The following is a 14,353-nucleotide window of genomic DNA, read 5'->3' on the forward strand; positions in this document are numbered from 1 at the left end:
TGGCATGACGAGACATCGCAAATAACGCTATCGCATATGTAAAGCACATCGTGAGTGAATCCCCATGCCATATAAGAAAAAAAAAGATAGCTGATTGGCCATGATCTCTATGCGTCGCCAACTACCCCCCCCCCCACCCCCCCCCACGATATTTGTGTGTGCATGCTCATTACATTCAAGCTACGAACAGGAATATCGGGGGGTGGGGGTGGAACTTGACTCTACGTCAGCTGTGTATGACGGTAAGGAGCCCTAGCCTCCACAACACTGCACGAATGTAATACGGCTATGAGCCTATGTGTACCCATGAGTGAGGCAGGCCCCACCCCCTAAATTGGAGGGCGGGGGGTGCGAAATTCGTTCACACGTTTACTCGACCGTACTTCCACATTGTTTAAAGAGCTGGCCACACAGCCTGTACACGATAATGACAGCCGAAGGATGTTGCATTGCAAGATAAGTTAACTTCCAATTTCTTTAAGTATATCGCCGTAGTTAGTTCGGTGTCACCAGAATAGCATCGTTACATTGAATTAACGCGCTCTCTTGGTACCGCTTTTTGATCTTTTTCTCCGATCACTCCGATACACAAGCACCACGCGTTCCAATCACCCCACGGCTGATACGGCGAGTATAGAGATAGAGAAAGATAGAGACAGAAATTCCAGGGTAAAAAAAGTTCTTTTGCGAGGCGACATTAGATCCAGCGTATACACTATACGAAAGTGGTTGTGGTATTGGTTCTTGAAGAAAGGAGGAAGGCACCTAGCTTTTGTCTGCCATAAGGCGACACGACGATGTGCCTTCATAGAAGGTGGTGGTAGTGGTTAGAAGAAAGAGAAAGCGCCCAATTTCTGCAGCCCTGTAGGGAGCATGGCGCAGCGCCTGCTGGAGGGGGGAATGCATGGGAGAAAGGTGTATAGTAGATTCGAAGGCGAGCGGCTGCTAGCAGATCATCATCATCATCATCATCATCATCATCATCATCCTGACTACGTTTACTACAGGACAAAGGCCTCTCCCATGTTCCGCTAGTCAACTCGGTCCTGTGCTCGCTGCGGCCAATTTATACCCGCAAACTTCTTAATCTCATCTGCCCACCTAACCTTCTGTCTCCCCTTAACCCACTAGCCTTCTCTGGGAATCCACTTAGTTACCCTTAATGACCAGCGATTATCCTGTCTACGCGCTACATGCCCAGACCATGTCCATTTCCTCTTCTTGATTTCAACTATGATATGCTTAACCCCCGTTTGTTCCCTAATCCACTCTGCTCTCTTCTAGTCTTTTAAGGTGACACCTACAATTTCTATTTCTATTGCTCGCTGCGTCATCCTCAATTTACGGTGAACTCTCTTTGTAAGTCTCCAGGTTTCTGCTCCATAGCTAAGTACCGGCAAGATGCAGCTGGTACATACCTTCCTCTTGAGGGATAGTGGCAATTCACCTGTCATGATTTGAGAGTGCTTGCCAACTAGGAAGCACTAGCAGATGACAGCATAGCATCGTCGTAGGAAAGAGAGTGAATGAGTGGGCAGATGTTCGGGTGAGGAGAGGAGGAAGAGGAGAGAGAGTAAGACATGCATTTACTGAGACAGGGGTGCAAAATGGGAAACGGAGATTGAACGGCAGCAAGAAAAAGATAGAGGAAGCGTGAAATGCAGATATAGATTTAAAAAAAAAACGGGAAGATATAGAAATGACGTTAGGAGGAAGCGAACACCACCGGCTCCGCTGCTACCTCAGTCTTCGGGTGAAGCCTCCCTGCTTTCTTTTGCTCCATTTTTTACCACAGGAAAGTCCAATTAAAACAGGTCGTTGCGAGAACACGCCAGATTTCATTTTCTTCCTCGTTTTAAACTTATTTTGAAGCATATTGTCTCTTGAACTGTACCAACGACGAGGGGTGGGTGGCCGGCTTTCGCTGTATGCGAATAAGTCGCTAACTCCGCATGCGACTCCGCGTTGCCCGCATTCCGCAGGTGTACGTGCTGTCGCGGCTGCACGCGTACACCAGCCGCCTGAGAGAAGCGTCGTCGGAGACTGCGTCGCCCGCGCAGGGCACGGAGCTCGAGGGCTCGCCGCCCGACTCGCCGACCACCAGCTCCCCCGAAGAAGAGCAAAGTCCCAAAAAGACCCGAAGCCTTCGACGTGATCTGTAGTCTCGCCGTGCGGTCTCGCATCTGCACTGTTTTTGGACCGCGAATATGTGCGATGTCATGGACACTTGGCGGTGGAGCGGCGTGCGACGATATAGTTTTCGCTCCGCTGTTTTTGATATGTGCTATTCACGCAGTATTTGTTTCCACCGAGTTCTAATTTTTCGTTGGATATTTTATCATAGATGCAAAAAATAAAAAAAAAACAAATATGCTGGCGTACCCAACATACGCTTAAACTTACTGCAGCAAGGTTGAACTCCTACTTTGCAGGCAGAGTGGGAACGATTCCGTCATACCGCGGTTGTGTGTGTGTGGGGGGGGGGGGGGGGAGTCAAGCATATTTACAAAAGCCCAGAGGGTATTAGGAGGGCGCCTAAGCAGCCTTCGTTGTAAATGTGCATAGGCGTTTGATGCTTACAATGCTTATCTTTGAAATTTTGGCACTTATCACTCGGGGGGACCAGCCAAGAGCCGGGTGGATCACACAGACTGGATTTGTGATTAATATATTGTAAAAGCTTAAATAGGTTCGAGATGATATTTTCAGTGTAACGTTAATTATGCAGGATTATAATCATAGTTTCCCCAAGCTTGCCTAACCTCCCAATGACCGAAGATCTTTTGACTAGGAAGAAAGAATAAAGAATTATTAGCGGTTGATACAGCTACCAAATCTATTTGAGCCGTATATAAACTTTTCAACGGCTTTGAAAACATTCCTGTCCTAGTTTCCCATCGCAGATGCCCCAAACAATAATATAACGGCCGACGTAACCGGTAGACCACGTTGCCGCAATAGAATTTTGATACTTCGTTTTTTTTTTTGTCAAAAAAAAAAAAAAAACGTTGACAGCTCAACAAGAAGTGTTCAATAGTTTGGTGTTCATTAAAAAGGGGAGATTGCCAAGCCCGCTCTGTGCATGTAAAAATTGAAATTTGGGATTCCACAACGCATTCTAGTTATTACAACTTCTACCGGCCTTGCTACACACCATTTCCTGCTCCAAGAAAACCGAAGGTACAGAAGGTCCGTCAATGAATCAACATTTGTAGTAAGCATCGATAACGCGTACATTTGAACATTGCTGCCGTGACAAACGCCGTAACCGGAAGGAGAGAGAGAACTGGACCTGCCAGAGAAGCTTTTGCCAGAGAGCCCGCAACTTTATTTAGTACGTCCTGGCACCCAAATTAATCGCAGGTTTCACAGATGGTGAAGGAGCAATCGCAATAATCTTTGAATATACGAATCTGTTGGAACAGTTAGTGCCACCATGAAAATGAATCTGTAACTATAGCCACGGAAGTTTAGATAAAGGAATATTACGTAGGGCAAAATAACAGCTAAGAATTTGGCAAAAACTATTAGCGTATTATCAGTAAGCCTAAAAGAAAACGACCTGTCTAGTTGTGTGGTAAAAATTCCCACCCCGGCCTTTTCTTCACACTGCGAAGGATCTGTTCAACCATCGAAGTAATCCGATTTAAGTGATCCTGAAAAATACCATTCAGCAGATTACTAGATGGTAACTTCACATTGGTAGGGAATATATTATCATATGATATGGCTAACTCACTGAACTTCCATAATGTGTGCAATAGCTGCTGGGTATAGACTATACAGTAAAAATAGAGCTGGATCACTGATAAATATATATTCTTCTCGTCTTCTCGGTGATTAATAGACTCTCAGGGATGTCTGAACTGTTATTAATTTGAATCTAACTGGCAAAGAAGGTATTAGGGATTCCTTGCAAAAAAAAAAAAAAACAGTTTGCTACAAATTTTGGTAGCCCTAGGCGCCAGAGTGCTTGGCACTCAAGTATGACCAACGGACGTAACTTTATAAATGCTGGTAGACATTTATAAAGGAGGCACTGGCATAGGCAAGCAAAAAAAGGGCGAGAAGAAGATGAGACAGGGACAAGATTATTCTTCCCCTTGTTGGGCATTGGCAGCCGAAGCAACCTGACAAAGGAGGCAACCCGAGCCTGGCGGGGAGGGAGTACGCGTCTCCAGAGTGGCCTATAGTTACCATAAATGATACCTCATGGAGGAAGGAAAGCTACATTCCTTCCTCCATGTGCTACCTTTAGGTAGTATATAAAGGTAACATATACAGTAGCTCTACTAACTTATTATAGTGTCCCTGTATTGCAGTGAAGACAGGCTCTGAAGACATGGGGCAGGGTGGTCCAACTTTTCTTGGCACTGAAGGGAAGCTATTTAAAGTGGATGCTTGGGCGGGCTGGTAAGACATGGCCGATACAAAAATGGCGCGAAAGACGTAGCACAAGAAAAAAAGAGGACACAAATGACGACACTGTTTTTTTTTGTGTGTGTTTTCTTGCTTGTGCTCCGTCTTTCGTGCTGTTTTTGTATCCGCGTTAGTGGGAAGGCTATATATGAAGCCAAAGTGGGCGTGAGTCAGCCTTCGTTGAAAACATTGTATTTTCTACGAGATGCTGTTTATAAAAAAGATGCAACACACCACAAGGAGATATCCATGTTTGTTTTACTTTATGCAGTGTCATTTCAGCTTTTGCGAGTGCGAAAACGCTTGTTCTACGTGCACTTCACAGTGAAAATGGCGTCTTCGGATGAGCGCTCACCGCCCTTCTGCGAGTACACTAGCTACTCCGACGATTCGCACAAGGAGCTTGTGACGTATTTCACGCACAAATGACTAAGAAGACGTAGCAAATGGTGTGCGATGTTATTATTCGACCACAGTCGTTATTCGAAGAGCGAGCCGAGCTGGACTACTTCGCGGAGGAGTATATACGAGCAGAAGGTCCGCCCCCGTAGCTTTCCCTTCCTCACAAAAAAATTGTCATCGAGTACAGTGGCGCCCCTTTGATACTCCACTGTGCTGGAGCTGTCTCTTCGGGCACCATACCCAAAACTTGCGTAGCCAAGGAAAAATTCCATAACGTAGCCTGCATTCAATGAACAGCTTTATTTATCCCTTGTTAAAGGGAAGGGGGCGATAGGACCGTGTGGTGGAGAGGAACTACTTGAAGAAGTTCTTCTCTACCTCTCAGCCCACTCCAGGATGGCCTCCTGAATGTCGGGCATTGAGCTGTTCAAGGCAGCCAGCCCAGAAATCAGGCGTTTAACTACAACTACAACTAGAACTACAACTACAACTACAACTACAACTACAACTTAACAACAACTAGAAATCAGGCGTTTAAGGAAAGGGGGATTGAAGAGGGCGCTTATGGCGCTGCCACATGATGTGGATCAAGTCTGCTGTGGAAGAGGCACAGAATTTACAAGAGGGGGAAGGGTAACAGGACGGATGAATGCGGTGTAGGAGGTAAGGGGAAGTTAAAGGTGCGAGGCTGCAGCTGTCGCCACAGAATTTCGCACTTACACGAAGATTCGCACGTGAGTTTGTGGAAGCGTGCATCATCGTGGCCGACATCTTGTGGTACCATCTCGTTGAGACGCTGCGTGAACTCTTGGTGCTCGAACGCGCGGAGCAAGGAAACGGCGAGGGGCGTTGGCCATCAAATTACCCCCTACAATCTTTCATATCCACACCCTTGCAATGGTGGCTAGACCCATGTGTTTCTTTGTGTTCCCCCTTTTTGGCTCGGCTGCGAGCAAAAGAAGACGAGGAGAGTACAAAAGAACGCGGGCACCGAACGAGGGGGTCCTCTCCTGTGCACTGACTCTCTCTCATAAGAGTGAAAAAAAAAAGTCACAGTTTCGCCGCAAGGGCGAAGCAATGAACGCGATAGCAATAACGTGGAATGGAACGCTGTGAATGTTTTAGCAGATGGAAACGTGCAGCTCGCTGCTCACGCACAAATGACGCACGAAAACAACACACTCGTAAAGGACGATAGCTAACTAATACGTTTACAACTCGACGCTTGACGCGCTGTTTAAACAAAAAGGACGCACCAAACGTAATCAGAGGTATAGATATGAGCGCGAACTGATGATCGAGTGTCCCAGTTGTTACTTCGCTGTGTGAAACACGACCTCCTCTATAGAGGAGGTCGTGGTTTGAAAAGCGCGCTCTTTTCGCAAACGGGGCCTGTCCAGCGAGCGAAGTAGGCCCGTGAAAGGCCAAGTCACACGGTGAAAGGCCAAGTCACACGATTCTTCCCACCAAAGGATAAGCGCGAGCACACAAGCACCTAACACCCCCGTGCCCCCATGTGTGGGGGCAAAGTACGCGTGGGAGATAAGCGCGCGTTGGCGCATTGCGACGAGCCAAGTGGCGAGCGCGGGTGGCTTTTTTTCCTTTCTCGAGTTTTCCTATATATAGATGCGTATACATATACGGTGCATGACGGCAGCGTTTGTAACGATAAAAACCAGGCGAGATGGATATTTTAATTGCTATCGCAACAAAAAAAGAAAAAGCGTCATGATGGCCATCATGTTGGGGTACCAGCGCAGATAACCATTCTGTGACGTCACGTGAAAGCTATGCGTATGAACAGAGATGGACGAGCTTTCGCATACATGCAGAGTAAATAAATACCCCCCCCCCCCCCCCCGAAAAAAAAAAAAAAAACTTGGCTACACCTGCGATACCCAATAATTGCTATACTTCGTGCCAACTCATCATTTGACATCGCAGCGAAGGCTCCACACATTAGTGTGTATCCGCAGGTACAGTGTACTAGAAGAGTACACTGTACCGCAGGTAGCTAGCGGTTGCTTTTCGCACTGACCGCTCACATAGTTAACTAGTTTAGAAAGGCACATACGTAAAAGTTGTCAATAGAAGAAACATTTCGATTGTTCAGCGAACACATAGCGTCCTATTATGAATATGTTTTTCTTGGAGAACAGTGCGTTTGTGGCCACACTACGACGTCACGGACGCCGTGTTTCCTTGGAAGACAGGTGGGCTGAAAAGGTGGTTCTGTCTAGGAAATGGAAAGATAAGGAAAGTATTCTTACAAAGTGAACAGCAACTTTATTTTACCTACAGTTTCCCGCAACCGTTGAGCTCTCATAATAAGTAAAGCAGTATGCATTTTAGCAAGGCAAATGAGAAAATTATCACCAAACTAAATTTGTGCAGCTGCAGACATGCGATTTGGCTCTGCACTATGCCACTGTCCTCAGTGCTGCGAAGAAAAGTTTTCGCCGAGCGTAGGCTAAACAGCAGCCAGCTGCAAGTTGTTCATCAGCACGCACGCTATACATTGCCTACTTGCAAAGATAACAGTGTCACGAGCGAGCCAGCTGGACATGCTCCTGGTGCAATTTGAGCTCAAAAATCTTCATACTGGGGCAGTTAAAGTGATCTGACGTGTTTAACGTCCCAAAACCACCTCATGATTATGAGAGACGCCGTAGTGCAGGGATACGGAAATTTCGACCACCTGGGGTTCTTTAACATGCGCCAAAATCTGAGCACACAGGCCCACAACATTTCCCCCTGCATCTAAAATGCAGTCACCGCAGCCGGACTGGGGCAGTTTAGCTGAGCACAAGAAGAAATCATGAGCATTAGAGCAGCATGGTTTCAATTAGGAGCAGGTTAGCAGCAACAAAAAGATTCATACTTGAAAATGCGTGCGCTTCACAATGTTCTTGACAGTGGCGTAGCCATGAGGGTCGTATGGGTTGTTCAAGGCGACCACTTGAAATTCTTACATTCAACATGCGTATGTAAAAACAAAGATAAGGAAAAGGCAAAATTGATGTGACAAATGATCTCAACACTAGGCAACATGACAATGCAGACTATTATGCATCATAAAACTGTCTTTATTTTCAGATGACTCAGCACAAAAGGAAACTGCAGAGAATCAGCCTAAAGGGCAACTGCTCTTGATTGAAATACCCTCTCTCTTGCACATCAGAGGTACAGCTGAATAACAAAAATGGGCATTCATTAATTAATACGCCTTTCAGAAGGTTAACCACAGTGAAAATGGGCAAGTACAAATCATTTCCAAGCTACATGATAAATAATTTCAGTATTACAAAGCTCGAAAGAGAAGGAAAAAACAAGACTTTGTTCTCATAGTTATGTGCATTTTACAGTGCAACGCTGAACTCACCACATAAATGTTTTCCGATATTTGAGCTATGCAGACGCTCAGTGTCCATATGACACAGTTCAGAAAGGCTCTATACGTTCTATGTGTGCAACAGCAACGGACCTAGGACATGCAGTGCATGAACAATAGCAGAAAAAGACCACAGCCCGGAATGGATCAAGAGTGCATGCCACAAGGAGAACAAACAAGGCATACTTTTTAACTGACGAGTGCTGAAGTCAAAATTAGAAACATGCGACGAAAAGCATAGATTGGAGGCGGCCTGACTTATCAATAAAAATGGCAGCTTTTTCACAGTAAATGTGTAAAGTGAATGCCACGCTTCGTAAGCTCCCGAATGGCTGCATTTCGTATATGAACAGCAGTATTGTGCAAAAGTTTTGCAGCTGAGTGGAATGCATTCGGAGCTTAACTAGCAAGGAATCATAACAAGGTACAGTGTGTAGTGGTTATGCTGTACAAGTAGAGCGGTACTACTCTTTCGAAGTTCCTAGCAAGGCACATAACCCTTCTCAAATGTGACAGAGCCAAGTTTGTTTAGAAACTTGCGAGCCTGTTGTCTCTTCTAAATAAAGATACAGAGTCTAGCACATATTGCCTATACTCGGGAAGTGACAATCGAAGGCTTGCTCCTAGCATAATACTAATTCAAACTTTAAATTACCACCGCTCCAATGCTTCATGCCTTCAGGCCAGAATGAGCATTTTGTGAGAATAACAATGGCTCAAGCGCTACAAGGAGCATTTGTATGAATCCCCTGAAGATCACTATTACAAGAAAGTTAAGCAAAATATACACTGTAAAGCCATTCCATGTTCACGATGCCAGGCCATATCAAAAGCAGTAGTCTGTGTCACAGGCGGTGAACAGTTGGTGCCTATGCCAGAAATTTCACGAAGTCCTGCATGCCACGTATTGAAAAACAAGGGCCGTTTCTTTGAACATGCAATTCTTCACTCAAGAATAGTCAGCATGTAATGACTATACACGTGATAGAAACACTAATATAAATTTAAACATTTCCTGTAGGTCTTAACAAACTTGGCAATGAACGCTCTCCACGAACCACAGATAGCTCTTCACAGCAAAGTCGATGCGAGAAACAGCAGGTCACTAGAGACAAAAGTGATGAATGTTCAACGAGTAGTTCTCAACCTAACCTTGAACATCAGCCCAGTGAAGTCATCGCAGTGAGTATCCAGTCAGTTGAATGAGAAGCTACAAATCTTAACTATACTTTTTAATAGAATTGTCGTACACCATGTCTTCTTGAAGTGCTTTTCAAACAACGGACATCAGCATAGAGTTGAGGTATTCAAAGGATATTGGACATTTATGCAGCTGCTTCCTTGAGGCTTCACGATTCCACATTAGTAGAATAAAAAAATACATAAATGATTGTATTTGGTGTTTGACAATACTAGTACAGTTGCCTCGATGCTAGAGCACATAGCCTGATATGCAGAGTTACAGAGCTTTTCCATAACCTACGTGTATTATAAGTCACTTACAATCATCTAGTAATTTCCGAAAAACATTTTATGTACTTTATTACTTAGTTGAATCGTGATATGCAAAAAAAAAAAAACAGCGGAAATGTCAACAAAATTTCACGGACAAACAGAAAACTGATCTCGGGACAGAGTTGGAACACATCACAGGTACTAGAAAAGTAAAACTGCAAAAAGAGGCCTTTGAACATTGCAGGAACACACAATATAGAGATATATCCAACAGTCAGAGGTGAAACCGCAATAATAAAAGAAGTGCCAACCCTTTTTCTTAACTTAAAAGAAATAGACAAAAAATATAAATATATGTAAATATTTCTAAAAAAAATAAGGAAAACAGCAATGCAAAAGTACTTTTCACAAGACATCGCACAGTTCTCAGCCTACATTTCATCCAACAGAACCAAAAATTGATAAACACTTTTGTTCTGCCTAATCAAGAGTACACATAAGAAACTTAAGCGGAATTATATATTCCACAAGACATGCAAAAGGCTACTAGCCGAATATCGAACTTGCTTTTTCTTTTTTCCAGTTAAACATTAAATAAAAAACAGCGCTTTCAGATTCCTAGAGACACTATGAGAACTTCGATGGTGCATAGAATATGTCTATTTCATGTCATGAATCAGCAACAATTTATTTTTTTTAATGTGCTTTACACAAGCAAAGGTAGTCAAAGGTTTATTTATTACATGCTAAGCCTTACACAAATGTCCACTCTCTCCGGAGGTTTTTACTCCTCTTAAAATTAAATCACTACTTAATGTACAACTGTGTTTCTCCTCCTTCACCTGTTGCCATGCTCAGCTTTTGAGGTTGGCATGGCAGCCGTAATCTGTTCGCTGAATTACCAAATCATCTTGGAGGCCATACTGTCGCACTACAACGTGAACAAAGTGCAGGTACGCCTTGGGACAGCGAAAGCAGCGTGTTCTCTACAGTTGAGCCCCAAGATTGTCTTCTTCGTTCTCGAGTCAAGCCAGAGGCCCACTACCTGGTGTCCGCTAAATCTCCCCATCGTCGTTTTTGTCCACATGTAGACACGGGTCATTTGCCTCCCTCTCATAGAGCATCGACCCGATGTGAAGTCAATAATGCAGTTTTTTTTTTTTTAAAGAAAAGTCTCACGCAATCACTCACTGACGTAAGGCTTCATGCGCACTACGTGAACGAGTTCAGGATGGTGCTGGCGACGCTTGGTGCTACACGAACTGTCGGGAGCAACTTCATAATCGACATTACTCAGTTGTCGCAGCACTCGGTATGACCCAAAGTATCTTCTTAAGAGCTTTTCAGAAAGTCCTCGTTTCCGTACAGGTGTCCAAATTCATACTTGGTCGCCAGTTTGATAGACAACTATTCTGCGGTGACCATTGTAGCGGCCTGCATCGTACTCTTGCTGCTGGCGGATCCGTAAATGTGCAATTTGCCTAACTTCTTCGGCGCGTTCCGTAAACATGTTGGCGTCTGGGTCCATGTCGTCACTTTAATGTGGTAGCATCGCATCTAACATAGTTCATACTTCTCGTCCATGAACAAGGCTGAACGGGGTCATGCGGATCGTTTCTTACTTCGCCGTGTTGTACGCAAACGTTATGTATGGCAAGATTTCATCCCAATTTTTGTGTTCAACATCTACGTACATCGAAAGCATGTCTTTAATGGTTTTGTTCAGACGCTCCGTCAGCCCGTTTGTTTGTGGGTGGTAGGCGGTGGTCTTACGATGCGTTGTTCCCCACAGCATTAGGACGTGATCCAAAGAGCTGCCGTAAATGCGGGTCCTCTGTCTGTGGTCACGACGGTTGGTGCACCATGCCTCAGTACAATATTCTCGATGAAAAATCTTGCCACCTCCGCTGATGTACCTCTCTGGATAGCCTTTGTTTCGGCATAATGGGTCAGATAATCTGTGGCGACGATAACCCAGCGGTTCCCTGCAATAGAAGTAGGTAGTGGGCCCAAAATGTCCATGCCGATCTGGTAGAATGGAGCTGTTGGGACCTGCACGGGTTGCAGGAGGCCAGCTGGTTTAGTCGGTGGCGACTTGCTTCGCTGGCAGTCGAGACAGGTACGAACATGGTGCTTCACGGCTGTGGTTAGTCTCGGCCAGTAATACTTTTGCTGTACTCTGGCCAACGTTCTCGTGTAACCCAAATGACCAGAAGTCACCTCGTTGTGGCATGCTTTGAGTACTTCGGTAAGAAGGGCTGCTGGGATGACGAGCAGATAGGTGGATCCTGTCGACGAAAAGTTTCTTTTCTAGAGTACGCCGCCCCTAAACAAAACAATGACAACACTCTTGCGAAAACTCTTGGCACCTTCGGAGATCTGCCATCCAAGTAGTTAAGTAAGCCAAGCAACTCAAGTGTCGTCACGTTGTTGCTGAGCAATGGCGGTCGTGTCGAGGACACCGAGAAATGCCGTTTCCTCCTCCTCAGGTAGGGTTGCCGACTCAATGGGTGAACGAGACAGACAGTCAGCATCCATATGTCGCTTGCCTGACTTGTGTACGACCGTCATGTCCAACTCTTGCAGTCTTAGGCTCCAACGCGCTAATCGGCTGGTGGGATCTTTTAGATTAGTTAACCAGCAAAGGGAGTGATGATCACTAATAACTTTGAAGTGCCGGCCATACAAGTACGGGCGAAATTTCATCACTGCCCATACTACGGAGCGGCATTCTTTCTCTGTTGTTAAATAGTTAGCCTCTGCGTGTGTTAGCGTTCGGCTTGCGTAGGGGATCACTCTATCTGTGTCCCCTTGCCGTCGCACAAGCACAGCCCCAAGACCTACATTGCTAGCGTCAGTGTGAAGCATCGTCGGGGCTTCTTCTTCGAAGTGGGCAAGCACCGGGGGCGTTTGAAGACGTTGGCGTAGGTCATTAAAGGCAGCCACCTGTTCTCTCCACTCAAAGACAATGTCGTCTCTTGTGAGACGAGTTAATGATGATGCATTGCGGGCGAGGTCTGCGATAAACCGGCGATAATAGGCACAAAGGCCCAGGAAGCGTCTGACAGCCTTCTTATTGGAGGGTACTAGGAACTGTGCGACGGCGGCAATTTTTCCAGGATCGGGCCGGACGGCTGCATTGCTGACGACGTGACCGAGAAACTGAAGTTCGTGAAAACAGAAATGACACTGTTCTGGTTTCAATGTTAGGCCCCCGGACCGTATGGCACGTAAAACAACTTCCAGCCTTTTTAGATGCTCATCAAAAGTGGTCGAAAACACTATAACGTCGTCCAGGTAGACTAGGCACGTCTTCCACTTCAATTCCGAAAGTACCGTGTCCATAAACCTTTGAAAAGACGCGCGCGCGGAGCACAAACCGAAAGGCAAGACTTTAAATTCGTATAAACCATCTGGGGTCACAAAAGCGGTTTTTTCTTGATATCTTGGGTCTACCTCGATCTCCCAGTATCCACTCCTCAAGTCTATGGAAGAAAAGTAGCGACCATGCCGAAGTCTGTCAAGGGAGTCATCAATACGTGGGAGCGGGTACACATCTTTCTTGGTCACCCGATTCAGCTTCCTGTAGTCCACGCAAAAATGCAGGGTGCCGTCCTTTTTCTTTACTAGCCCTACAAGCGATGCCCAGGGGCTCTGTGATGGTTGAATGACATCATCTTCAAGCATTTTCACGGCTTGTTGTATGGCTTCGCGTTCCTTTAAAGCTACACGATGAGGGTTCTGGTGGATAGGTGTCGCCGTGTCCTCGGTGATTATTCAATGCTTTGTCAAAGGTGTTCGACCAACTCATGATGTCGATGAAAAGCAGTCGCGGAATTCGGCTAGCAGCTGAAGAAGTCTCTGTCGCTCGTCCTTTGACAGGGTGATGCCAACGTCGAGAACGGGTTCTGGTTCTTGATTAGGCGCTTCGTCCAATACCGACAAACATAAACTGCCTCGCATTTCTACGATATCGTCGTACGAAGTGATAGCTGCGCCCTTCGGAAGATGCCGGCGCTCAGTACTAAAGTTGGTCAGAAGTAAATTCGTGCGTCCACCAGTGAGACGGACGATACCTCGTGCAACCGAAATGCCCTGGTTAAATAGCAGCGAGCCAATTTGGTCGGCAATGCCTTCGCTACAAACGCTTCGTGCCCTTCCACCGAAACAAGAGTGCATGACCGTGGCGGGACGACTACATCATCATCAATCATACGTAAAGTGTTACATACTGCGTCTAAACAGTCAACTAAACCGGGGCTGTAACGGAACGTAATTGAATGGTCCAGGTTGCTGATGACGGCACCATATTCTCTAAGAAGTCCATCCCTATAATCAAGTCCTTGCAACATGAGGTGAAGATGACGAGCGTCGCCACGAAAGAAGAGCCACCGTTGTCGAGCCTTGCTGTACAGCTTCCGATAGGCATCAACAGCTGGCCGCCTGCTGTCCTCAGGCGAGGTCCCATCCACGTAGTCTTCACTTTTTTAGGCGTATGGCAAGCTTTCCACTTATGATAGAAAAGTCGACACCGGTGTCAACTAAGGCTGTTACTTGCTGTCCGTCTACAGAAATGGTAAGATCTGTGGTCACAGTTTCGTCGGTGTTACAACTGCTCGACTTTACGGCGTCCTGTGGTAAGAGTAACGGGGGCTTTTTTTCATCGCCTTGACGGTCTGCAACCTC

The 14,353-nt window shown here is 45.8% G+C and overlaps 1 protein-coding gene across 1 annotated transcript in view; it reads left to right on the forward strand.

The window, feature by feature from the left end:
* LOC119161928 (uncharacterized) overlaps positions 1-2,273 on the forward strand; it is a 40,972-nt gene extending 38,699 nt beyond the window's left edge. Inside the window, exon 15 of the mRNA XM_075887818.1 lies at positions 1,983-2,273. Within this exon, the coding sequence (XP_075743933.1) occupies positions 1,983-2,162 (180 nt within the window). The 3' untranslated portion in view covers positions 2,163-2,273. The remainder of the gene's footprint in view (positions 1-1,982) is intronic.
* Positions 2,274-14,353: the final 12,080 nt, after the last annotated feature.

Source organism: Rhipicephalus microplus, chromosome 3 (genome assembly GCF_043290135.1).
Source record: "Rhipicephalus microplus isolate Deutch F79 chromosome 3, USDA_Rmic, whole genome shotgun sequence".
NCBI classification, from domain to species: domain Eukaryota; kingdom Metazoa; phylum Arthropoda; class Arachnida; order Ixodida; family Ixodidae; genus Rhipicephalus; species Rhipicephalus microplus.